The 24,927-nt window shown below is 40.0% G+C and overlaps 1 protein-coding gene across 1 annotated transcript; it reads left to right on the top strand.

The window, feature by feature from the left end:
* The first annotated feature begins 19,703 nt into the window (after positions 1-19,703).
* Positions 19,704-23,973, top strand: LOC109137057 (putative ferric-chelate reductase 1). Its single transcript, XM_027289492.1, has 5 exons — positions 19,704-19,802; positions 20,901-21,092; positions 22,576-22,683; positions 22,949-23,090; positions 23,490-23,973. The coding sequence occupies exons 1-5, from the start codon at positions 19,704-19,706 to the stop codon at positions 23,594-23,596; spliced, it is 648 nt and encodes a 215-aa protein (XP_027145293.1). The 3' UTR covers positions 23,597-23,973.
* The last annotated feature ends 954 nt before the right edge of the window (positions 23,974-24,927 follow it).

Genomic DNA, 24,927 nt, shown 5'->3' with positions numbered 1-24,927 from the left:
TCCACCATGTTGGCAGTCCTGCCTCTTCTGCCTCCCGGCTAATCTAAAAATGTGAAATGTCTACTCTTGTGACTCGGTGTATGAATGACTGTGTGTGTCTTCCAGGTGGACATCACTCGGGATGGTTGTGGATCCCATAAAATCTGTTTGGACGACCCAACCGACTGCGATCCATCTACAAACGGCACCTGCCTGTTTGTGTCCTTTATCAGAACCGTATTACCTACTAACAGCACTGACTTGACCATCGACCTCAGGGGAAACGTTCCGTCCCCGGGATACGTCGCTATGGGAGCCACCCTTACAGATGTGAGTGTAAAATATTTGTTGAAGGGATATCTAATCGTCCACTTAAACTAAAATAATAATAAAGTTTAAACTACGGTTATTTGGGTTGTAATCTTTGGTTCAGCTACACTGACATCCGACTAACATCCCGAGGGTTCAGTTGAAAAACCTGTCTAACCATTCAAGCATGTTGATTGGACCTTCAACTGGTGGCAGAGCAAATATTTTGACTTGACATCAAATGAAAAATTTTAAATTATTTTGAAGCTTCACTGATGTGTAATTATGTGCTCCAGGTACGATCACCTGTGAGGACTATGTAACGTATTACGGCACCAAGTCGCACACCACCAACTATTTCACTGATTTACTGATTCATGGATACATTGCTATGGGAGCCACCCTTACAGATGTATGGATAAGAATTTAAGCATATTGGACATATAATTGTAGCTCTTGTCACTTTAAACATGCGGAATCACATATGTCTCTTTTTCCATCGTCCTTCCAAGCCGAACCTCCTTCTCTCCGCCGAATAAGATGTGTTGTAAAGTCAAAAATTTCCACCGTCAAGTTCCCCTCCCACAGCCATAGAAATGTAATACTAGTGGTAAGCTGATAACAGACACCTGGCAAATATTATATGGCACCCAGACATGAGCATATCACAGCTCTCATAAAACTAAAAGTAAATTGACTTACTTCTTTATTTAAGGTTTTATTGACCTGATTCATTACAAATGGCTCGTTAAATATGTCATGTGACATTTATTGACTTTATATGTTATATATTGTGCCGATAAGACTGCCTGAATCTTCAATAAAGGTTGTAAAGAAAACAGCATTGGGTAAAAGACAGCTCCATGCTTCAGAACACACATTTAATAGTTTGAAATACAATTTTAAAATTATTAAAAAACTAGTAAAAAAAACTAAAAGTAAAAAAGTAAAAAACGGGTGCCAGATATCTAACTTTTTTGGAAATGATCACAGATAAGATAGATATATGATACAATAAAAACTTGCCTATCTGTGAGGATAATGTAGAATTGTAAAAAGTTAAACCACCAACAGAAAAATGATTATATCACTGCCAGCTTCCTCATGCAGTTAATTTACTGCAGGTTAGTTCAGGTTATAATTTCAAGTCATTTAAATTACACGGAAATAACAAACCAGAGTGTCTTACACAAATACAGGGTCACATGAAGCCCATTGTGCAGTGTGGAAAACTTTCCGGAATAACTTGACCTGAACAAAGGCATGAAACACAAATGCAAACAAGGAAACAGAAGTAAACCATAATAGTGCACAAATACTTCCAGGTGAGCATGAAGGTCAACACACAACAGACAAAACAAGTAGGGCTGTAAAGTTAACTGTTGTCTGGAACATTTCATAACTTTAATCACTTTTAATCAAACATAACAAAGTCGCTAGTCTGTGATGTTGGAATTTGATTGCCCCTCGCTTCAAGAGAGTTAACTAATCTTTTTTTAAACCCACTAATTCTTTCCTCAGGGCAGCACCAGTCTGTTCGTCTGTGCACATAACGGCTCAGCCAATGCAACGTTCTTCCAGACACTGAGCAGAAACAACGGTAGTAACTCGTTCATGCCAGCGGAGACTGTAAGTTGTACTGTTGATTTCACCTTTATGGTTGGAATTTTTATTTACCATATGAATCCATATAGTTGCTGTATAATTGACATGAAAATGCCATATGAATGGCATATCAAATATATATAACAATGTTTTGCTGAATGCTGAGCATTTTTCCCCAAAATGTTAGTTAAAATTATTTTCTCTGTGTTTTCTGTGTGAGTACTATATTACACGTTGTATCTTTTTTACCTAAACTCTGCTGTTAAATGTCATATTACCTCATTAGAGAGTGACTGGAATTCGAGTCATGCTGAAAGGCGATGTGATCAGGTGCGGGTTCGATATCCAAGGTGTGTCCCTCAACCAGAACAGGATCAGCATCGGTACCAACCCCAACATCACCGCCGGTTCTGGAGTTGTCACTGCAAGTAAGTGAATACACATTAACACACACTGTATTTGATATTCTCCTGGTTCACAACAAAATTTCCATGCAGAAACAGCAACAACAATATCGTCATAAAGATTTTGAGGATAAAGTTAATTATTATTATTAGTGTATAAAAATTACACTACCACCACAAGCTTGTATATAGCTTTGATGCTTGACACGTTATTGTGAATTGCACTGCCCATCCATCATGGAATAAATAACATAAATTAAAAAGACAAATTGATGATGATGAATTAGATTAGGACTAGCGATGAATTTGGATTTCCTGCTCTGATAGCGATGTACATTATATTTATTTTATTGTGACTTTAAGATACTCATCCATACAGCTGTATAACCTCCCACCGCTCTGTTCCCTCATGTAATTATTAGCTGGTGGAATCGGACCTTTCATCCCTATCCTGAACCAACGTGTGAACCTCACTGACCTGACCGCTAACAATGCTGCCACCACCACAATGGCACCCACCAACAACACAGTGGCACCCACCAACATGACCACAGTTTCTGCCGCAGCATCCAATGGAGCTCATGGTACACAATAACCATTATATTTTTAGGTTCTAACAAATTCGAGGGTCATCCACAGAAATAATGGGTTTAGGAACAGTAATTGGAAATTCACAGGAAGAAACGTACACCTGTAACCAAGTGAGCCTTTCAGCCAGCTAAACACACAAAAACAATCTCACATCAGGATACATTTAGTAGCTGTTTTGGAGCTTTCAATCACATCCGATTATCTACGTCAACAAATGGACTTTTGTCCAGTTGTCAAGGAAATTGATGTCATATGACTCCAGGATCCAGGATCAGCTTGTAAATAGACGTTGAGCAGACATTGCCAGCTGCTGTCACCACGGGCAAAACTGAACTTTGAAGGAAATTCACTTGTCACAGCAGCTCGTATACACAAGGTGGATAAGAAATCACTAATAAATAAGAAATATATAGAAGAAATTAAGAGCTTCCGAACGAAAAATGACCAAAGCAACAAATCTCATCCAGAACAGCCGCTATCTGTAGCGAAACATCGAAACATCTGGATTGAATAGAAACAGAAGCACATATACAATGATATCTTATGAACATTACCTATAAGGGTGCATCTAATAGCCTGTTGTGACTTATGTGTGTGCAGCGTGTTGACTTACTAGCCTTGAACCTCGAAGTTCTTTCACATGCGACAGGTACACAGGTTTACGACAGGTTTGTATTTTTTACTGAAATTTAAAACAATACAAAACAAAAGATGAATTCCTAACAGCTAAATTATCCTAATGTGCCGTGACGGTCAAAAGACTGTGATGCTTCCATGGCTCGAGGCTTCGAGTGGTCCTTCATGCGTCCTCACGCTTTTATATTAACCTCAACAGCCAGTCATATTGCATCACATTATAGCATGTGCACATGAATATTTTTATTATCTAAAAATCAACTCAAAATTCTTCAACAAATATTAATATCTTAATATAGTATTAAATCTAAATGTACAAATATGCACAAAACCTACAAAACATAAAAATGGCTCTAACATATCCCGGCCCCTAATTGACTAGGCCTTAGCATATCAATTATCAACTTAAACTCAAACTCAGAGCCATTATCATTCTTCAATCACATTTCTCAAATAATTAACATTGTCATAAATTTTCTTCAAAATATTTTTGTCTGTCTTTTCTTTTACAGGTAAGTATTCAGTTTACACAATTTACAGTCCATGTCTACACAGGTAAGTCTTTCTCTTCTTTCATTCTTCTCCCTGCAATAAACACAATTTAGTAATGGGTCTTTGTATGGTACTCGTCTTCGTCCGGACTTCAGCACTTCGAACTACTCCTCTGGAGTCTGGCATGACTTTGGTGATTCTGCCCAACATCCAGGAATTCCTTGCCAGGGATGGATCAGCAACAAGGACGACGTCTCCAACTTTGAAGCTTCTCTTCAGCCCAAGCCATTTTTGCCGCTCTTGCAAAAGAGGCAAATACTCCTGGGTCCACCTCCTCCAGAATAGGTTCGTCATATACTCAATTTGTCTCCAGCGCCGCCGCGCGTAGACATCATCTTTAACGAACACACCAGGTGGCATGCTGGGCTGTGTCTTTAATAGGATCAGATGATTTGGTGTCAACGGCTCGAGGTCGCTGGGATCATCTGTGTTTGTGGTGATAGGTCTCCCATTGATGATGCTTTCAACTTCGCACAGGAAGGTTTGTAGTTCTTCATCATCTAGCGACTGTTGCCTCACAACAGAACTCAGCACCTTTCTAACTGCACGAATTTGACGTTCCCAAATGCCGCCGTGATGAGACGCAGCAGGTGGGTTGAACAACCACTGTACTCCTTTCTGCATCATGGCTTCATTGATACGGGACTGGTCCAGTTCTTTTAACGCCTGTCTTAGCTCTCTCTCTGCACCGACCAGATTTGTGCCATTGTCAGAACGGATGACTGACACTTCTCGTCTGGCTTGGAAACGGTCTACGCCGTTTCCAAGCCAGACGAGGACAGTCATCCGTTAATACAGCATTCCTACACGAGCATTAATACACGAATCAGTCTCAAGGGAATGGGCGACTTCTATATGCACTGCTCTGACTGTCAGGCATGTGAAAAGCACTCCATAACACTTGACCTTGGCACGTCCTCTTTTGATCTCGAAAGGACCAAAATAATCCATGCCTGTGTTTGTAAAAGGCGGTTTATCAGGAAGCAGACGGTCTACTGGCCATTTTCTGTTCTCCGGCGTTTGCACGCAGCCTTTTGCAAAGGTTGCACTCTGAGATCACAGTTCTTGCTGCTGCATTTGCTTTAGGTATCCAATAACGTTGTCTTAATCTCACCAAGACGTGATTTCTGCCACCGTGCCCCGTTTCCTGGTGGATGTGATGTAAAAAAGGTGGGCTATCCTGTGTTGTTTATGCAGAAGTACAGGATGCCTGGCCTCCTCAGGCATCGCTGATCTGTTCAGACGCCCCCCTACTCTCAACACACCGTCTTGTAAATATCGGTCCAATTTGAAAATTGAACTGTTTCTTTTCACATGAGAGTTCCCTTGCTGTAGAACTTTTATTTCTTCAGCATAGGTCTGTTTCTGACTGTGCTTGATCAGTTCCATTTCAGCTTTGGATAAATCCTCAACGGTAAGCATTTTCTTTTCCAAATTCGTCTTACAAATAATCATTTGTTCTTTATCCATTCGTCTGCGTTTCTCTGTATCATGTTCAGACTGTTGCACAGCCTTCTTGAATGCTTTTCTTTTCCCACTGAGGTACCGCACTCTTTCAAGTGCAGAATCCAGGCGGTTGCCTTTTTCAGCTTGTGCCAACTGGAGTAATGTTCCACAAGGTGGTTCACTGGATCTGTGTTGTCTACCACTGGTCTTGTGCACGATGCAGCAGCTGATGTTTTCACTTCTTCATCATTTTCTGACAGAGAAGTAGACTGTTCAGGTTGCTCTGGCCACTCCTTCTGATTGCTCAAGAAACTAGGCCCTTGAAACCAAATCTTACTTGACATGAAGCTCTCGATCTTTAGGCCCATGGATGCCTGATCAGCTGGGTTCTGAGAGGTGTTGACGTACTTCCATTGAGCTATTGTGGTGGCTTCTGTGATGAAAGAAACATGGTTTGCCACAAATGTCTTAAAATGAAGAGCATCATTTTCAATGTATTTTAGTACTGTCGTACTATCCGTCCAGAAGACCAAATCAGTCAAGGGAACTTGAAGTTCTTCTTTCAACATCCGGTCAACCTTGACTGAAACCATTGCAGCCGTCAACTCCATTCTTGGGATCGTAACCTGCTTAAGAGGAGCGACTCGGGACTTTCCCATCAAAAAGCAAACATGTTTCTCTTCTCGCTCATTTGTCAACAGGAGGTATGACACAACCCCATATCCATCTTGACTTGCATCTGAGAAATGGTGGATTTGTGCAACCTTTGTGGGTCCGAATGAGCTAGACTTGAAACATCTGCTCACACAGAGATCTGACAACTTGTCAAGGTCTGCTAACTACTTCTGCCATGTTCGTTGTGACTTTACTGGAATTTCCTCGTCCCAGCCTTTTTTCTCTTTGCAGAGGTCTCTCAGAATAAGCTTGACGGGCAGGAGTAGAGATGCGAGAAATCCCATCGGGTCATACACAGAACTAACAACAGATAGGATGCCTCGCCTTTTGCATGGCTTGTCTGGCAGCTGAATCTTGAACTTGAAGCTATCAGAACTTGTGCACCACTGCACGCCTAATGCCCTTTCTACTGGTAGTTCATCAGGCTGCAAGTCCAGGTCTTTAACTTCAGCTGCTCTTTCGTTGTCAGGGATGGAGCACAGCAGTGCTCTGCTGTTGCTTACCCACTTGGTTAAGTGGAACCCGCCTCTGCTACACAACTTCGTCAGCTCCTTCACAAGATTAACAGCTTCATCTTCTGTAGCAACCGACTTCAAACAGTCGTCCACATAGGAGTTTTTAAGGACTGTCTGAGTGGCTTCTGGTCGTTGTAGCTGCACCTTGTGCTGTTCTTCTTAGTGCATAAGAAGCACAACTGGGGGATGACGTGGCTCCAAATAGGTGCACACACATCCTGTACTCTGCCACCTGCTCATTCAGATCAGCACCTGGCCACCAAAGAAAGTGCAACAGATCTGCATCTTCATCTGGAACCCGCACCTGGTAGAACATGGATTCAATATCCGCCATCAGAGCGACAGGCTCCTGCCTGAACCTAAGCAGCACCCCATTAAGGGTGTTTGTAAGGTCAGGCCCTTGTAGCAGTTTGTCATTCAGCGACACTCCCTGGTAAGTTGCCGTACAGTCAGACACGATCCTCAACTTTCTCTTTTTCGGATGATACACCACGTGGTGCGGGATGAACCATACTCTTCCGTCACTGCGACTCAACTGTTCATCTGAAACTCTTGTGGCATAGCCTTTCTCCAGGATGCTGTCCATAAAATCTTTGTAGTCTTGAAAGAATTCTGAATTTCTATTTAACTTCCGCTTCAAGGAGTTAAGCCTTTGCTCAGCTATACCACGGTTACGTGACATCTCCACCTGGTCATCCTTCAGAGGCAGCTTAATGCAGTAATGGCCTTCTGTAAGATGTGCTGATGTTGTCACAGTGTGCATAAACTGCTTGTCATGTTGTGATAGCTCTCGCTTGTCCTCACACCAGTGTTCTGGAAAATTAGCATCATAATGCATCATCAACATCTCTTTTACGCTTAATACAGAAATGCGGTTAACAAAGAAATTCTGTCTTTCAGCATCATCAGATTCCTTCTCTTGGCATCTGCTGATGGGCCCATTGATTACCCATCCTAGAGCAGTCTTTGCGGCATATGGACCGTCGCTTCGGCTGTTAATTATCTCCCATGGCTCCATAGCCTTGTAGGCGTTGGCACCAATGAGAAGACTGATCTCTGCTTCCAGTTTTGGGAGATGGACTCGGTTCAGGTAAGACCACTTCTCCAAGTCTTTCTTCTGTGGTATATTGGCTTTCTTTGCAGGTATGTCTGGGTGTGTATACACATTGGGCAGCTCGATGTAGTCTTGTCCATCTAAGCCACATACCTCTAGATCTGTTAGGACGTAACTGCTCACTTTCTGTTCCTGTGACATGGTGGGAAGAATGTACTCTGTCTTTGTGCCTCGGATATTCAACTTCTTCGCCAAGTCCTCAGTACAAAACGTCGCTGTGCTTCCTTGATCCAGGAATGCATAAGTTTTGATAATTCTTGTGCCCTTCTTGTGTTTTATCTTGTTACGGCTGCCGCCGTTTTGCCCCACGCATGTGTGTGGGTAGTGTTTTTTCCCCTATAGGTAAATACAGGTGTGCGATTGCTGGTCCCTGGTTGGCCCCAAACTGGTGGAGGCGGGGACAACATGGGCAGGGCCAGGATTGGTGCGGCATCCTTTCCGCGCCGCCAATGAGAGCGCCCCCGCAGCAGCATCACCAGCATTCGAGCAACCAAGCATCTGATGGCTTAACTTGTTGATTGTGTGTTCGTGAGCTCGCCTCGTTCGTATGTATCTGAGGATACTCGTTCGGTTGTATTTTGTAACTGGAGGTTTTGTGTTTGGTTTACTGAGACTGGGCAGGGTTTAGTTTGGTTTATTGATTACACGTAGACTATTTCTGTTAGACCCATTAGTTTAGAAGTGCTGTTTTTGATGTGTTTTTGGTTATCTGCTAGAAGCTTAGTCAGTGAGGTTTTTCTTTCTCGTTTTGGTTTTCTACTTAGATATTATAGGCTCTGTTTAGAGTTCCTTTTTGTTATATTTGTTTGTTTGTTTAACAGCACTTGCTCGCCCTTAGTTCCCTTTTGCCTCACCTCCTTTTGTTAAAACAATCTGAACCTTCATTTAATAAAATACTTTTGTTTAATAACCTTTAAAATCTGGTTTTATGTTACTTCCTTTCATACCCCTTTATCTGGTCGTAACAATCTGCACAGGTACAATGGGAAGAATACATGCATTGTTCCCGGCCCCAGTATGTTCTCCTCTACCGCACCCTGCAGACACAAGAGCATTTATTACTTCAGCTGTGCCCTGAGAATTGTCATCTGCACTGTTCTTCTCTGGTGTGCGATCTTCTTTTACGACATGCAAGATAGCAGGATGCTTAAAGGAACAGTCAGGGCATGAGCTCTTTTTCTTACAGTCCTTAGACAGATGACCTGCCGTAAGACAGCTAAAACAATTCAATTCTGTCTTTCAAAGACTGACCTTTGATCTTGTTGCACACATTCAGTGCATGATTCTTTTTGCAGTATAAACAGGGACTTTGAAAAGCATTGGCTGACTTAACAGCTGGATGCTTCTTCTCTGGTTGGCCTTTAGTGGCATCCTTGTCAGTAGCAGTCACACTTACTGCGAAGCTGCTCATTTTAGATTCACCTTTTCCTGAATTGGCCTTCTTCTTTGTGTTTCCCTGGTTACCTGTGGTTGTGTCCAGGATATCACCAAACAGTGGGTCATTGAAAATCTTGGCTTGATGGTAAACAAAGTCCACCAGATCAGGAAACCTAGCTTGTTTTTTCGTTCTGTCTTGAATGTCGTAAGCAAAGCTTCTCCATTTCTCTTTCAGCTTAAATGGAAGTTTGGATAAGATGCACTTCATGTTGGTAGGATTGTTCATTTCATCCATGTAGTCCACATCACTCAATGTGTTACAACATCCAATCAAGAACAAAGCGAAGGTGTTCAGTCCCTTGCTGTCCTCTGGCTTTATCTGAGGCCATTCCATTGCCTTCTTGATATAGGCATTGGCAATTATCAGTTCATCACCATAATGACGGTCAAGCAACATTCTAGCTTCTCTATAAGCCCTGTCTGGCCTCATGTGCTCACAGCTGCGAATGAGGTCAAGTGGTTCCCCACTCGTGAACTGTTCTAGGTAATACAGGCGATCTTGCTGGCTGTCTGTCTTGCTATCAATGGCATGCTCGAAGGCTCTTATGAAATACCTATATGTCAGAGGATCTCTTGTAAACACTGGTATGTCTCTGTGAGGCAGTTGAGTCAGACTTTGTTGCTTGATGAGCATTTCAGTCACCTCGTTTTGACGCTGCAATACTTGATACAGGTCATTAGTAGAATCATCGTCAATCGTATGCCTTGAGGAAGACTTTCTTCTGACTGAAGAAACAACTGGTGCAGCTGCCTTAGGCTTGATAGCAGGCAAAGGTTTACTAGCTCCATGACGCTCATAATGATCATTTGTAAACATTTCTTTTCTACAAGTCAAATGCTTAGACCCAGGTCTGGGCCTTGTTACTGGATCTGTATAATCATCCATAGACCCCTGAGCATCTTCAAATTCTTCATAAACCTTTAATTTGGCATTCAAAGCTGCAAGCTCAGTTTCAATCTGCAACTGCTCCTTTTTCACTCTCAAGTGCACTTCTTGCTCAAGCTCTTGTTTCATTTGCATAGCCGCTGTTCTTACTAACAGTGCTTCACGTTCTGCTTTAAGTTTCAACCGCGCTGAGCTAGTGCTAGACAGTTGAGATGCACAACTTGTAACTGAGTTGGCCACAGAAACACTATCCTGAGGCCTAACACCATCTTCCTCATCTTGATAACCTCTTTTAATTTCTGCAATCCATTCATTTGTTTCTTGTATGAATGCCTTTAATTCTGCATGTCTGCTTTCACATGTCTCCTGATCAACTTTCTGATCATCTTCACTTAATTCTTCATTAAGATGTTTATACTCTCCAAAACATCTTTCAAACTTCAACATAGTTTCTTCTTTTATGATATCAACATTGCATTCATCTTGCTTCAATGTTTCTATCTCATTCTTTTGCTTGGTTACCTGTGTCAGCTTTCCCTTTCTCTCACCTTTTAGCCTCTGTATTTTCTCCTCTATAGCCCTTTCCATAGGCTTTGGCGCCCTCCTTTGGTCAACAGACGCATCTGCTGGTATATCTCCACACATAAACTGTGACAATTTCACAAATTCCTCACAGCTTCTGAACTCTTCCAATAAATTCACACTTCACACTTGTGAAAAAGAGTTACTGTATGTGTAGGATCATTTGGCAGAAATTCAATGACTTTCTGAGCTGGAAATCCTGTGGGCATTTACTTTCACTTTCACTTTTCTCCTTTAGCTAGCAGGCTAATAGGAATGAGGAGAAAATATCAGACCTGATCCAGGCAAAACCTGCTTCAGCCGACGTTGCATCCAAGGTCACCAACTTTCCTCAAACTTCAATGCTGGTTTCAGCTGGTTCTGTCTTCTTACCAAGCTACGGTAGCATAATAGCCTCTTGAACTTGTCTTAGCCCAGTAGTTAGCTCCGTCGTGGCTCTCCTACCCTCGTGGCTTTGTGCAAGTCTTTTGACTTTGATGTGAGTGCAGCGAGCTCACTCACAAGCCTTGTACCTCGAGGTTCTTTCACACATGACACGTACACAAAATAAAGGTCTTGAATCCTTCTTTGTGGTTTGTATTTTTTTTTACTGAAATTTAAAACAATACAAAACAAAAGATGAATTCCTAACAGCTAAATTATCCCAATGTGCCGTGACGGTCAAAAGACTGTGATGCTTCCATGGCTCGAGGCTTCGAGCGGTCCTTCATGCGTCCTCACGCTTTTATATTAACCTCAACAGCCAGTCATATTGCATCACATTATAGCATGTGCACATTAATATTCTTATTATCTAAAAATCAACTCAAAATTCTTCAACAAATATTAATATCTTCATATAGTATTAAATCTAAATGTACAAATATGCACAAAACCTACAAAACATAAAAATGGCTCTAACACTATGGATTGGTAAGAAATAAAAGCATATCGTCAGCGTACAATGGTAACTGAGATACCTGTAACAGGAGGCATGTAGCTAAAAGCCTCTGCCAAAGACTTGATAGCTAACACAAATAATAGTGGGGACAATAAAATGATCTTTTGCCAATTGTGAGTACAACAGACAACAGATTGTTACAATATGTTATGTTGTTATTACAATAACTTTACCCAACTGATAAATGCCTCATCCTCACACAAAGAATAATGAACAAACCTTTCCTGATAAACTCCTTTTGCATCTTTCCTTGCCAGCTGTGCCGATCCTGCTGAGTGTCCTCGCACTGTTCACCATGCTGAGAGCCTAAGAGTCTCAGAGGAAGCTGTGGCCAGTTGGACACAATGAAGTGAAGCTTATGCGCTGGACTTACGCACGAGTGTCAACAAACTATGTATAAAATGTTTTTACACACCTTATTCATACGTGTGTCTCAGGCATCTTCTTTTTTTTTTTTTTTTTTACAATTTGACAGCTAAAAACTTAATGATATTCAGGTTATTTGCAAACACTTCTTGTGGTTTTAGTGACTGGGGTACAAGATGAACTTTGTTTTGAGAATGTTAAAATTCAGCACTTAGTAGATTAATTGTATTTTTTATAGTGAAGGAAATCTACCAACCACTTGCTTATGTTCCAGCATTGCCTGTTTATAGAAAAGGTGCTGAAAATTCTGGTTTTGCACTTTATCTAGATCTGCCCATCTGGCACCACAAGCAGTTTCTGCAAATGTACAGACTTTGGTTGAACAAGTTTTAGCTGTATCTTGGCAGTAGCTCAGTTATGGGAAACCCAAGCCAAGACATAATAGTTATTATATTTTAATACTTACATGCACTGTGACAGTAAAATATTTGTTGAAGGGATATCTAATTGTGCACTTAATCTAAAATAATAATAAAGTTTAAACTACAGTTATTTGGGTTTGTAATCTTTGGTTCAGCTTTGTTTCCTCTACAAATACACTGACATCCGACTAACATCCTGAGGGTTTGGTTGAAAAACCTGTCTAACCATTCAAGCTTGTTGCTTGGACCTTCAACTGGTGGCAGAGCAAATATTTTGACTTCACTTCAAATGACAAATTTTAAATCATTTTGAAGCTACACTGATGTGTAATGATGTGCACCAGGTACGATCACCTGTGAGGACTATGTAACGTTTTACGGCACCAAGTCACACACCACCAACTATTTCACTGATTTTAGTGAAACTGGATCATATTTTATTGGAGAAAATGTTTTCTGGTTTTCCCTCTGATGTCCGGCCGCTCCGCCTCAACTCCCTGATGGACAGTGAAGTAAACTGCTGCCAGCTGTAGCTGCTGTTAGCTCATGTTAGCTGGGCTGCAAGCTCAGAGCACTGCGGCAGGTGTTGGTGGTTGTTCCACAGGCATTTTGGACCACTGACATAAGGAGGTTTTCAGGCCTGAGGAGCAGAGCTGATGTCGTGCCAGAATTGGAGCTGGGCAATGTAACCAGGCTCAGCAGCCTCTATGGACATAATGACAGAGGAGAAAAGACTGAAGAGGAGAGGAAGCCAAGAAGAGAAAAGGAGCATGACCGGACAAGAGTAAATCTGGGACTCGCTTTTAGGGGTTGGCGAGAGCTTATTGAAATAAAAAGCTGAAAGACAGACGCCGAGCTGGACTGACTGCTGTTGGACTAGTGAGTAATATCAGCTGGCTGCTATGTCTTCTGTTGGTGAGCTTGCTTGATGTTTGGCTGTTAAACAACAAATACAAACTGTCCATATTTACCACAGTGGTATTACACTCTGAAACTGGAGGCGGTACCAATACCAATTTCTATGTAGGACAGTAAGGACGGCTCAGTTCCATTAAGTATTCCAGTAATAGTGGAATGCAACTATTACTATTACATTATATATTACTATACTGTGTTTCCGTAACTTTTAGAACCAGCAGCCAAAACTAAAATCAGCTGTAACCAACTTTTCTATGTATATGTGAAGAAGGTCTGCAGCTCGTCCACTTTCACTGCAAAGAAAAGAGAAGAATGAGTGTTGAATGAGCAACTTGAGTGTGACAGAGACAAAACGCTCCCATGTAAACTTGTAAACACAAATGTTTAACAACCTGAAATGAAAAAATAAAGTGAAATGAAAAACAAGTGCAGCAGCAACAGATCTTCACATCAGAGGAGCTGAAACCAGAGAACATTTGGCCATTTGGCTTAATTACAGACTAAACGTTCATTTGATTATGAAAGACGTTGCTGGTGAGTTTTCTCATGCCTTCCACCTTCAGATCTAACAATTACTCAACGAGCTGTGGCTCATGAAAATCAGATAAGCTTACAACTAAAAGAACTGGAACCAGATAATGTGGCTTTGTTTGATTTGTGACTACTTACTTCTTTCTCATTTGTCCACTGCACCTTAGTGTTTAAGTTTAATGGCAGCCTGTATCCTGGTACTTCAACCTCTAGTCACTCAAACTAATGCCAAGCTGGAACGCACACACAGTGTGCAGACAAACAGAGTGACTGCTGTGCAAAACAAACAGGAAGATGCTCACATGACTGACGAGCGACAAACACATTTTTCTCACCTGACGTAATCTCTCAGAAAGTCGTAGTCGAGTTCAAACGAGGAGCTGCTGTTAAAAAGAAGACAGAGAGGAGTTCTGAATGAGTAAACACGAAGACGATACTGTTGATGCTTTCCAAAAATCTGTCAAGACAGGTGGAATTTTTCCTTGATGAGTGCAGTTTAGCAGCTGTGACGTTCGTCTTGCTGTGACTCACCTGTACATGTCGCCAGCTGAGCGTTTGGTGGTTTTTGACCTGTGAGGTTTGGGTTCTCCAGCCACGTTGATGTCTGAGAAGAACAGATCAGGAGTTCAGATTCTGGAAAACAGTTTGGCGATGATTTACCTTTAAACTGCATTTTGAAAAATGATCAAAACACCTCGTTCTTATCTAACAAAGCACCTTGGATCCAGCATCTTGTTTCACAACATAAACTTTCTCAGAAAATTTGCACACTTGACCCAAGAAAGACGTACATTTATTTGGAGCCGAACACTTTTGCCTGAAAATCAGCCCAAAAGTCAATGGAGTCTCTTTTTTTTTTTTTCAAAAAAATCGGCAGCGTTGATGATCTATTAACTCTATAGCGCCCCCTTGAATTTTTCTTTGGAACAGCCCCGCCACAGTTTTGGACACAGAGTTATGAATCCTCAGCCGAATTGTAGAACATGACAGGACCTACAAAAAAGTCTCTTGGAGCAATGGGCTACAATGAACAGGAAGCCAGATATTTAAGAATGAAAATCACTATTTTTGCTGTTTCGGCCTGGTTGACAAGGGGTCATATTTGAACGAACTCCTCCTAGGGATTTCATTGCATGGACTTTAAACTTGGTAGGTGTGTTCACATAGACTTCCTGAGTAAAAGTTATCAAAATTATGAATTTTGAGGAAACGGTGTGGGCGTGGCGATCCATAAAAAGATTCAAAGAAGAAACCGTCAGGAAGCACCTTCTCAGAGCTGTCTGAAACTTCTTGCGGTTATCAAGACCGATATTATGCACATTTCGACGTGCGCACATGTGCGAGGGCCTGACCATTGCTGCTTGTAAATTTGATGAAACATTTTGATTCTATATTTTATTTAGGATGTTTAATTGTTGTATAATCACAATATTACATTCAAGGGTGTGCTTTAACGTCAATATTGGCACTAACTGTCGTGCCAATAATGGCATTAAAGCGTAAAATACAGAGGAGAGGCTGCTAATAGTTCTAATTATAATAATTCATTATAATAATGATCTAACGATGTGATAAACCTTTAAATATTTGTTTCATGTTTTTTCTACTCCGTGTCTGTTTTTATATTTCTGGTGTTTCAGGGTAAAAACTACATTTTTTTTTTTATATCTGTACATTGTGTTGTTGTTGTTGTTTGTGTATGTGTGTGTGTGTGTGTGTGTTACCTCAGGTAACCTGAACCTGTTCACTCTGTCTGGTGTCTGTTTTTATATGTTTGTATTTTTATACGGGGGTAAATATTTTGTACGGTGCTGGGTATGTATTGATCAAATAAATTATTAGTTATCCGAAAACATCAAACTGCTGCAACTCTTTTTTTTTCTTGACTCGACTGGATTTTATTTATTTATTTTTTTTAGATTTTATACAAACAAATGAGCTTCACATCAACAACAACCACAAAATCCTGATTTTATATCAACACGAGTCAAAATACCGATATATAGAAGTATAACAGTCTGCATGAGTACATTAGTACTTCATTGGTACTTTTAATACTTTAATTAATGCAATTTATGATGATTCTGACAAACTGCAGTACTTTCTTACAGCATGGTATCAGTACTTTTGTGTTGTATTAGTACTTTTACCTGAGTGAAGGATATCAATACTTCTGTGGCGCTTTCAAACATAAAGTAAAATAAAACAAGTCAAACTAATAACTCAATAAAAGCTCTAATCATAAAGGTAAAATAAACTTCCTGTTTCTAAAGGTTGGATTTTCTTCTCTGATTTTATTTGATTTTATTTAGACTCTTGTTAGAACTTCAGACTCTGCTCAGTTCAACGTTGGGTGGCGCTGCCCGGATTTGTTGACCTGACAGATTCGAGGAGATAAAGTGAAAAGCCGTGAATACCTGAGTGTGTGCGTGTGAGATTTCTGAGTAACTGAAGTGTCGCTGTTTAAAAAGTATGTACTCGTTAAGATGCTGTCTCTGAGGAGATCATCGATTCTTAAACTTAATGTTCACAAAATCACCAAACATCAAACCTGAGTCAATTTCTCATAAAACAGTCGAGGACGCAGAGGTGAAGTTAATAAGTTATAAAACAGTATTTCCTGTGTAAGTTATGACTGTTTATCAAAGGTGATGCTGAGTACTACTTATCTTAATACTTTAAGGCGCGACTCAATCCTATCTTAAGTTTCATTTTTATATTTTTCTGACGCTCTGAATGTGAAACAAGACACTAGTATAAGAGTGTACGACGTGAATATTTTTACTCCTTTTAGGAGGTTTTTATTCACATCACATCTCAGTTCAAAAGATAAAATGGCAGCGACACGAGGAAATTGGCTTCATAGATAGTTTCCACCATGTCGTTGTTTTTTCTTTTTCTGCTGATTCACATCTGGGATTTTTATTAGTCACTTGTGACGACAATGTTCTGATAGAAGGAAGGAGGAAGAGTTTCATGAAATCATATCACATAGACAGAACAGTGTCTCAATTATATGCTGACTCATGCTCAAGAAAGCTGTATAAACTGTTTTCATAGAAATTGTATGCACATTTACACACTTACAGAGAAAATCAACATTTTTGTTTATACTGTCTATAAGGCGGACTCTGTGGATATAAAAAACAACAATTCTTATATTTTCAGGTGATTATACACTAATAAAACCACATTTATGAATATTATATTGCCCCAAACTCTGACACAGTGGACCTTTAAATCTATAAATGTAAAACTGTTGCCTCCTCGGGGCATTGTGAATGTTCAATCCATCCAGTCGTGGTTGAGATATTTCAGCACAGACATCCATTATATTTATAACACAGCACACATGCACAGTGCAAAGATCAACTCTGATTGAGCTCTTCGTGATACCCCCCGATATGCATCTTAACTTTGGCCAATTCATTAATGAGTTTTCATAAAACTAAATAAATCACCCATAAAAAGATCAGTAGCGACAGCAGCACATTAAACTTTAGTGGCATCCAGGCGTAGGTGTCGAATGAAAACCTGACGTTCCTCTACTCAGCGTGAAAGATAAACTCTGTTTCATGTTTGACTGGTTTGGGCTAGAAACACAGGTTGTTGAACACAAATTAAAACATAATTATCTTTAATGTGTTTAATGTCTGTAAATAGAGCTCCTTAAATCTGACACTCTGGGCCTTTAACTTGATTTTAAGGACAAAAAAAAAACATTCAGACGGGTTAAAATCGAGTAAACTGACGCGTCTGTCTGCTTTTATGTCTCACCATGGATCAGTGACAAAACACAATGTGGGCAACTCCTTCTTGGACGTATCAGTTAGTTCACAGCCTACAACTTCTGAGAAACGCCACACAACTTCCTTATAAAAAAACAAACAAAAAAAAACCCATGGGCAATTGATTCCACAGGAATGATCACAATGTTACACAGCCTTAACCAGAATATTGTTTGGCCTCAGAACATTTTTAGCAGGTGACACTTAATCATGTGTTGTGTTGTAAAACTGAGGTGTGGTTGTTTTTTTTTACCAGCATAAATTCGGTATAAGTTCTTCTAATGTTACGGGAAAAAGGATATTAGTACTATTGAATTCACCTTTAAGGTTTAAGGTGTTTTATTACATCATTTTACCGTACACACATCAGACTCCAGACACAACTTGTCACCTTCGAGAAGTTACAACTTACTGAGGTCCTTTGGAGTGTGCAGGACTCTGACTAGCTGGTCCAGCTTTGTCCTCTAGACTCTCCAGAGGAAGTCCAACTCCTCTCACCTCCCGCATGACACTGTTTGAGGCCTTAAACAGCTCCTTCAGCAACAGACTGCTACTCCCACCATGTAAGAAGGAGCTCTACCACAGGTCCTTCATCCCAACAGCTGACTCTTTACCACCAGCACGACTTCATGACATTCTTCTAGAGATTTCTTATTTATGAGTAACAACGAGGTGATGTGACGAGTGAATCTCACATCTGAAATCACCTGAAGTCACTAATGTGCTTAAAAAAACAGCAAGTAATCTCAATTATACCAGATAGTGGAGTTGTTTCGAATGATAACTTTGGAATAGAACTTGAGTTTTGAGTTCATGTGAATATAAATGAAACATTTGTTCAAACGAAGGTATAATCCAAAGTTTGAACTACAATAACCTTCTTTCAAATGTTGAGTTGACACGTTGATTCAGTGGTCGGCCACCTCTTTTGTTTCAGTGAAACTGCTTCCTGAATTACATACCTTCCAGGCAGGTACAAAGGCCACACCCCTCTTCATGATGCTATATCACCTCCCTCTTCCCCACTCAGCATCAGTTCGCTGATTTAAATCATCACTGCAGGGATTGTTTGCTCACAGCGGGGCAGAAGAAGCTGAACAGAGAACATTTGCACACCTCAACACGAACTTTGACTATCACAGCTCAGGTAAGACTCGGATATAAAAAGGGAAAACTTCAAAACTAATTTTTATATTTGGATTGAATCACTTGTGTTTCTTCATTTTAAGTATTTATTTTGATTATTTTTAAAAGTTCAATGAGGTTAAGTTTTAAGTTATAGTAACTGATTTAGGGGAAGTGGACGAATCTTTTTTTTTACTGTTCTAATTATGATAATTTAAGTGTATTTAAAGACAAAAACATCTTAATTATGAGTTGATTACGAGTGTTTTCTAACTGTATCTCAAGGGTATCACTCTGTTTCATGACTTATATGAATTTGTGCTGTAAAAACTTAGTTATTTTTTACATTTATTCACAGATAAAGTACATTTTAATCTCTGAAAACATATCCTCTTTGTGTATAATTCAAAATAATATATTATATATTTTTTTATTAAACCAAATGTGTTTTCTTAGTAGAAATACAATCACACACTTTGTTAAAATGTGTTTAAATCAGTTATTCATACAGATTTTTACTTATATAAGAGATTTCATCTTAGGTTTAGTGTATTGGTAATAGAAAAACTCTCAAATTAGACCTTTTTTAAAAATATTTTTTTTAAAGATTATGTTTTTGGCCTTTTATGCCTTTAATGATAGTACAGCTGAAGATAGACAGGAAGCAGGGGGCAGAGAGAGGGGGAGTGACACGCAGTAAATGGCCGTCCAATGCGGGATTCAAACGGGGGCCAGCTGCAGCAAGGACTATAGCCTCCACACATGGGGCGGCCACTTAACACTTAACCCACTATGCTACCGACCGCCCCAAATTAGACCTTTTTTTTAAAATCAGATTTTTAATATTTATTTAAACGCTTTTTTTGTGCTCTCCTATCAGGAATGGAAGGTCGATTGATCGCGTTGTTTGCTACACTGACCGTCTTTGTGGCGTCAGGCGTTCAAGGGACGTCTCATTTGTCATTTTCCAATGATAGACAGGTTTGCTTTCTTTCACTTTAATCCTGTGTACTCAGCTTTGTGCCTCAAACATATGTATCCGTTATCTTTATTAGTTTAAGGATTGCTTTCAAAACCTTCATTTGGCATTCAGACATGCAACTAACTTTCCACTGAGTTTTAACACCTCATGTTTTTATTCTTCATGCTTCAGTGATTTTATTTAAAGGTCCAGTGTGCTTTAATGGAATATAATATTCACAGCTGTGTTTTTATTTGTGTATAATCATCTGAAAATAAGAATCGTTACGTTTTTGTTACCTTAGAGTGACACTTTATATCTACAGATGTTACTATCTTCCACCCAGAGTGGACAAGCAGAACAAACACTATTTTCTAGACAGAGCCTTTTTTCACGTTTCTACCAAGCAGCAATTTCCGTGACTGTGAAATTAAGTAAAAAAAAACTGCCAAAAACTGCCACCTCAAACGGCCACGTCAGGCTGGCTCCAGGTTGAGTCACTCTCCATAAACCCCCATCTTAAAGTGAATGACACTTTATATTTACAGACGTCGCTGTAGAAGACACCGATTTCTAACACTGACTATATAGAAAATGGACCCACGGGTTTCTGAAGAGCCATTTGAAACTGAAAATCTGTGGCGCTGGCTTCCACCATGTTGGCAGTCCTGCCTCTTCTGCCTTCCGGCTAATATAAAAATTGGCAAAGTTGTGGATCATCAGTGGGCTGAATGACAAACAAGCCGTCTGTAATGGCATCCAGCTGTCAATCAAAGCAGCCACACTGTTAATCAAAGCATAACTTTTTGCAGATTTGGCACCATGGAGGTCTAACCAGTCTGGTCATTTGACGAGCTGCAGTTTTTGGCCTCTCTTCACAGCCATGGAGGTTGCATTTTGAGTCAACATCAAGAAAACTCTGGAAACTACAATTCCCCAAATGCAATATAATGCATTGGTATCTATACAGCACCCTGCACAGGCTCCTTGTCGCCTGTAAACCAACTGTAACTGTAAATTGGTTGCTTAGCTCTTAAACTCAACTTGCTTCTTCCACAAGCCATGTGAAATGTCTACTCTTGTGACTCGGTGTATGAATGACTGTGTGTGTCTTCCAGGTGAACATCACTCGGGATGGTTGTGGATCCCATAAAATCTGTTTGGACGACCCAACCGACTGCGATCCATCTACAAACGGCACCTGCCTGTTTGTGTCCTTATTAACTCCTAACAGCACTAACCTGACCGTCGACCTCAGGGGAAACGTTCCGTCCCCAGGATACGTCGCTATGGGAACCACCCTTACAGATGTGAGTGTAAAATATTTGTTGAAGGGATATCTAATTGTCCACTTAATCTAAAATAATAATAAAGTTTAAACTATGGTTATTTGGGTTGTAATCTTTGGTTCAGCTTGGTTTCCTCTACAAATACACTGACATCCGACTAACATCCCAAGGGTTTGGTTGAAAAACCTGTCTAACCATTCAAGCTTGTTACTTGGACCTTCAACCCTTGGCAGAGCAAATATTTTGACTTCACTTCAAATGAAAAATTTTAAATTATTTTGAAGCTACACTGATGTGTTATGATGTGCTCCAGGTACGATCACCTGTGAGGACTATGTAACTGTATTACGGCACCAAGTCGCATACCACCAACTATTTCACTGATTTACTGATTCACGGATACGTTGCTATGGGAGCCACCCTTACAGATGTATGGATAAGAAATCAAGCATTTTTATATAACTGTCGCTCTTGCCACTTTAAACATGCGGAATCACGTATAAAATAGTCCAGATTCACAGAGACCATGTTTGACAAGCATTGTCTTGTAAAGTCAAAAATTTCCAGCGTCAAGTTCCCCTCCCACAGCCATAGAAATGTAAATACTAGTGGTAAGCTAATAACAGATACCTGGCAAATATTTTATGGCACCCAGACAAGAGCATATCACAGCTCTCGTAGTAAAAGTAAATTGACTTACTTCTTTATTTAAGGTTTTATTGACCTGATTCATTACAAATGGCTCGTTAAATATGTCATGTGACATTTATTGACTTTATATGTTATATTTTGTGCCGATAAGACTGCCTGAATCTTCAATAAAGGTTGTAAAGAAAACAGCATTGGGTAAAATAAAGCTCCATGCTTCAGAACACACATTGAAATACAATTTTCAAACTATTAAAAAACTAGTAAAAAAAAACTAGGTAACAAACGGGTGCCAGATATCTAACTTTTTTGGAAATGATCACAGATAAGATAGATATATGATACAATAAAAACTTGCCTATCTGTGAGGATAATGTATAATTGTAAAAAGTTAAACCACCAACAGAAAAATTATTATATTACTGCCAGCTTCCTCATGCAGTTAATTTACTGCAGGTTAGTTCAGGTTATAATTTCAAGTCATTTAAATTACACGGAAATAACAAACCAGAGTGTCTTACACAAATACAAGGTCACATGAAGCCCATTGTGCAATGTGGAAAACTTTCCGGAATAACTTGACATGAACAAAGGCATGAAACACAAATGCAAACAAGGAAACAGAAGTAAACCATAATAGTGCACAAATACTTGAAAAACATCTAGGTGAGCATGAAGGTCAACCCACAACAGACAAAACAAGTAGGAAAGTTAACTATTGTCTGGAACATTTCGTAACTTTAATCACTTTTAATCAAACATAACAAAGTCGCTAGTCTGTGATGTTGGAATTTGATTGCCCCTCGCTTTAAGAGAGTTAACTAATCTTTTTTAAACCCACTGATTCTTTCCTCAGGGCAGCACCAGTCTTTTCGTCTGTGCACATAACGGCTCAGCCAATGCAACGTTCTTCCGGACACTGAGCAGAAACAACGGTAGTAACATGTTCATGCCAGCGGAGACTGTAAGTTGTACTGTTGTTTTTACCTTTATGGTTGGAATTTGTATTTACTTTATTTAGTATGAATCCATATAGTTGCTGTATAATTGACATGAAAATGCCATATGAATGGCATATCAAATAAATATAACAATGTTTTGCTGAATGCTGAGCATTTTTCCCCAAAATGTTAGTTAAAATGATTTTCTCTGTGTTTTCTGTGTGAATACTATATTACACGTATCTTTTTACCTAAACTCTGCTGTTAAATGTCATATTACCTCATTAGAGAGTGACTGGAATTCGAGTCATGCTGAAAGGCGATGTGATCAGGTGCGGGTTCGATATCCAAGGTGTGTCCCTCAACCAGAACAGGATCAGCATCGGTACCAACCCCAACATCACCGCCGGTTCTGGAAATGTCACTGCAAGTAAGTGAATACACATTAACACACACTGTATTTGATATTCTCCTGGTTCACAACAAAATTTCCATGCAGAAACAGCAACAACAATATCGTCATAAAGATTTTGAGGATAAAGTTAATTATTATTATTAGTGTATAAAAATTACACTACCACCACAAGCTTGTATATAGCTTTGATGCTTGACACGTTATTGTGAATTGCACTGCCCATCCATCATGGAATAAATAACATAAATTAAAAAGACAAATTGATGATGATGAATTAGATTAGGACTAGCGATGAATTTGGATTTCCTGCTCTGATAGCGATGTACATTATATTTATTTTATTGTGACTTTAAGATACTCATCCATACAGCTGTATAACCTCCCACCGCTCTGTCCTCTCATGTAATTATTTAGATGGTGGAATCGGACAATTCATCGCCACCCTGAACCAACGTGTGAACCTCACTTCTGCCGCAGCATCCAATGGAGCTCATGGTACACAGAAACAATTATATGTTTAGGTTCTAACCAAATTCGAGGGTCATCCAAAGAAATAATGGGTTTAGGAACAGTAATTGTAAATTCAGCATACATTTAGCAGCTGTTTTGGAGCTTTCGATCACATCCGATTATCTACGTCAACAAATGGACTTTTGTCCAGTTGTCAAGGAAATTGATGTCATATGACTTCAGGATCCAGGATCAGCTTGTAAATAGACGTTGAGCAGACATTGCCAGCTGCTGTCACCACAGGCAAAACTGAACTTTGAAGCTCAGTGTGAAAATTGACTATAGGCAAGCATACAGTTCAACACAAGATAAGATAGACTTGATCCCACACTGGGGAAATTCAAGAAAATAGAAGAAAATAAGAGCTTCCAAACGAAAAATGACCAAAGCAACCAATCACATCCAGAACAGCCGCTATCTGTTGCGAAACATATCGAAACATCTGGATTGAATAGAAACAGAAGCACATCGTCGGCATATAATTATATCTTACGAATTCCCACTGAGATATCTGTAACAGAAGAGGTGCCACAAACACACTGTTTAGGTACATGGGCCTCCTGAAATGCAAAAGAAAGTCCCTGACACAGTTCAAACCATAAGACATCCACCGCACGCCACTCAGCATTTTGGTGCAGACAAGAAAAGGTTTGTGCACGTTCTGTTGAACAACAAAACGTTCAAAGTCATAAAAAATCAATTTCTCTGCATGATCTCTAGTCGGAGACAAAAGCTGAATGAAGCAGAGGTGATCACCGGCGTCAGAGTCTAATTTCTCTTCGTAGATGTTGCATTTAGGCCGCTGGCATTTGTGATTATGAGATGTGATAATTTTGTTGCAACTCTGATATCTTCAATTCAATTCAATTCAATTCAAGAGTTTATTGTCATTGTCCAAAGGCAACGAAATCTTTTGATTGTGTCACATATACTGCTATGTGTTTCACCCAAAGGTCTTTCTCTAGGCTCCTTGTGCCTGTCAAAACACAGAGCCGTACAACACATCCTGTTGCAGTCGCTGCATGCTACGGGTTTGAGCTCCTGCTCAGTGCAATCTGGGTTGTTACACACAGAGCAGTGACCTTTGCATTGGTGGGCGTAGGGCTTCATGTAGCTTTTGTAGATTGTTGAACCGATCGCGGGACACGGTCGTGATGTTGGAGGAGGTGGAGGAGATGGAGGAGGTGGACGGCCTGGGGGGTGAATCAGCCTGACCTCTCACGTTTCCTCCACCATGCTGGACATGGAGTTCCTCTAAATTTGGAGTTTGAAATGAAGCCGATTGATATGAAGGAGCGGGTGGGGTAGGAGGAGGAAAAGGAGGGGGAACTTGGTTTTCATT

Source organism: Larimichthys crocea, chromosome II, assembly GCF_000972845.2.
Source record: "Larimichthys crocea isolate SSNF chromosome II, L_crocea_2.0, whole genome shotgun sequence".
Taxonomy (NCBI): domain Eukaryota; kingdom Metazoa; phylum Chordata; class Actinopteri; family Sciaenidae; genus Larimichthys; species Larimichthys crocea.
Note: the sequence above shows the minus strand (reverse complement) of the source record. Positions and strands in the feature narration are given on the sequence as shown.

Excerpts from the sequence above, each read along its gene's own strand:
- LOC109137057 (XM_027289492.1), top strand. The coding sequence starts at position 19,704 with ATGGAAGGTCGATTGATCGCGTTGTTTGCTACACTGACCGTCTTTGTG. Across the intron at positions 21,093-22,575 it reads TGGGAACCACCCTTACAGAT|GGCAGCACCAGTCTTTTCGT; the intron begins GTGAGTGTAAAA and ends TTCTTTCCTCAG. Across the intron at positions 22,684-22,948 it reads TGTTCATGCCAGCGGAGACT|AGAGTGACTGGAATTCGAGT; the intron begins GTAAGTTGTACT and ends TTACCTCATTAG.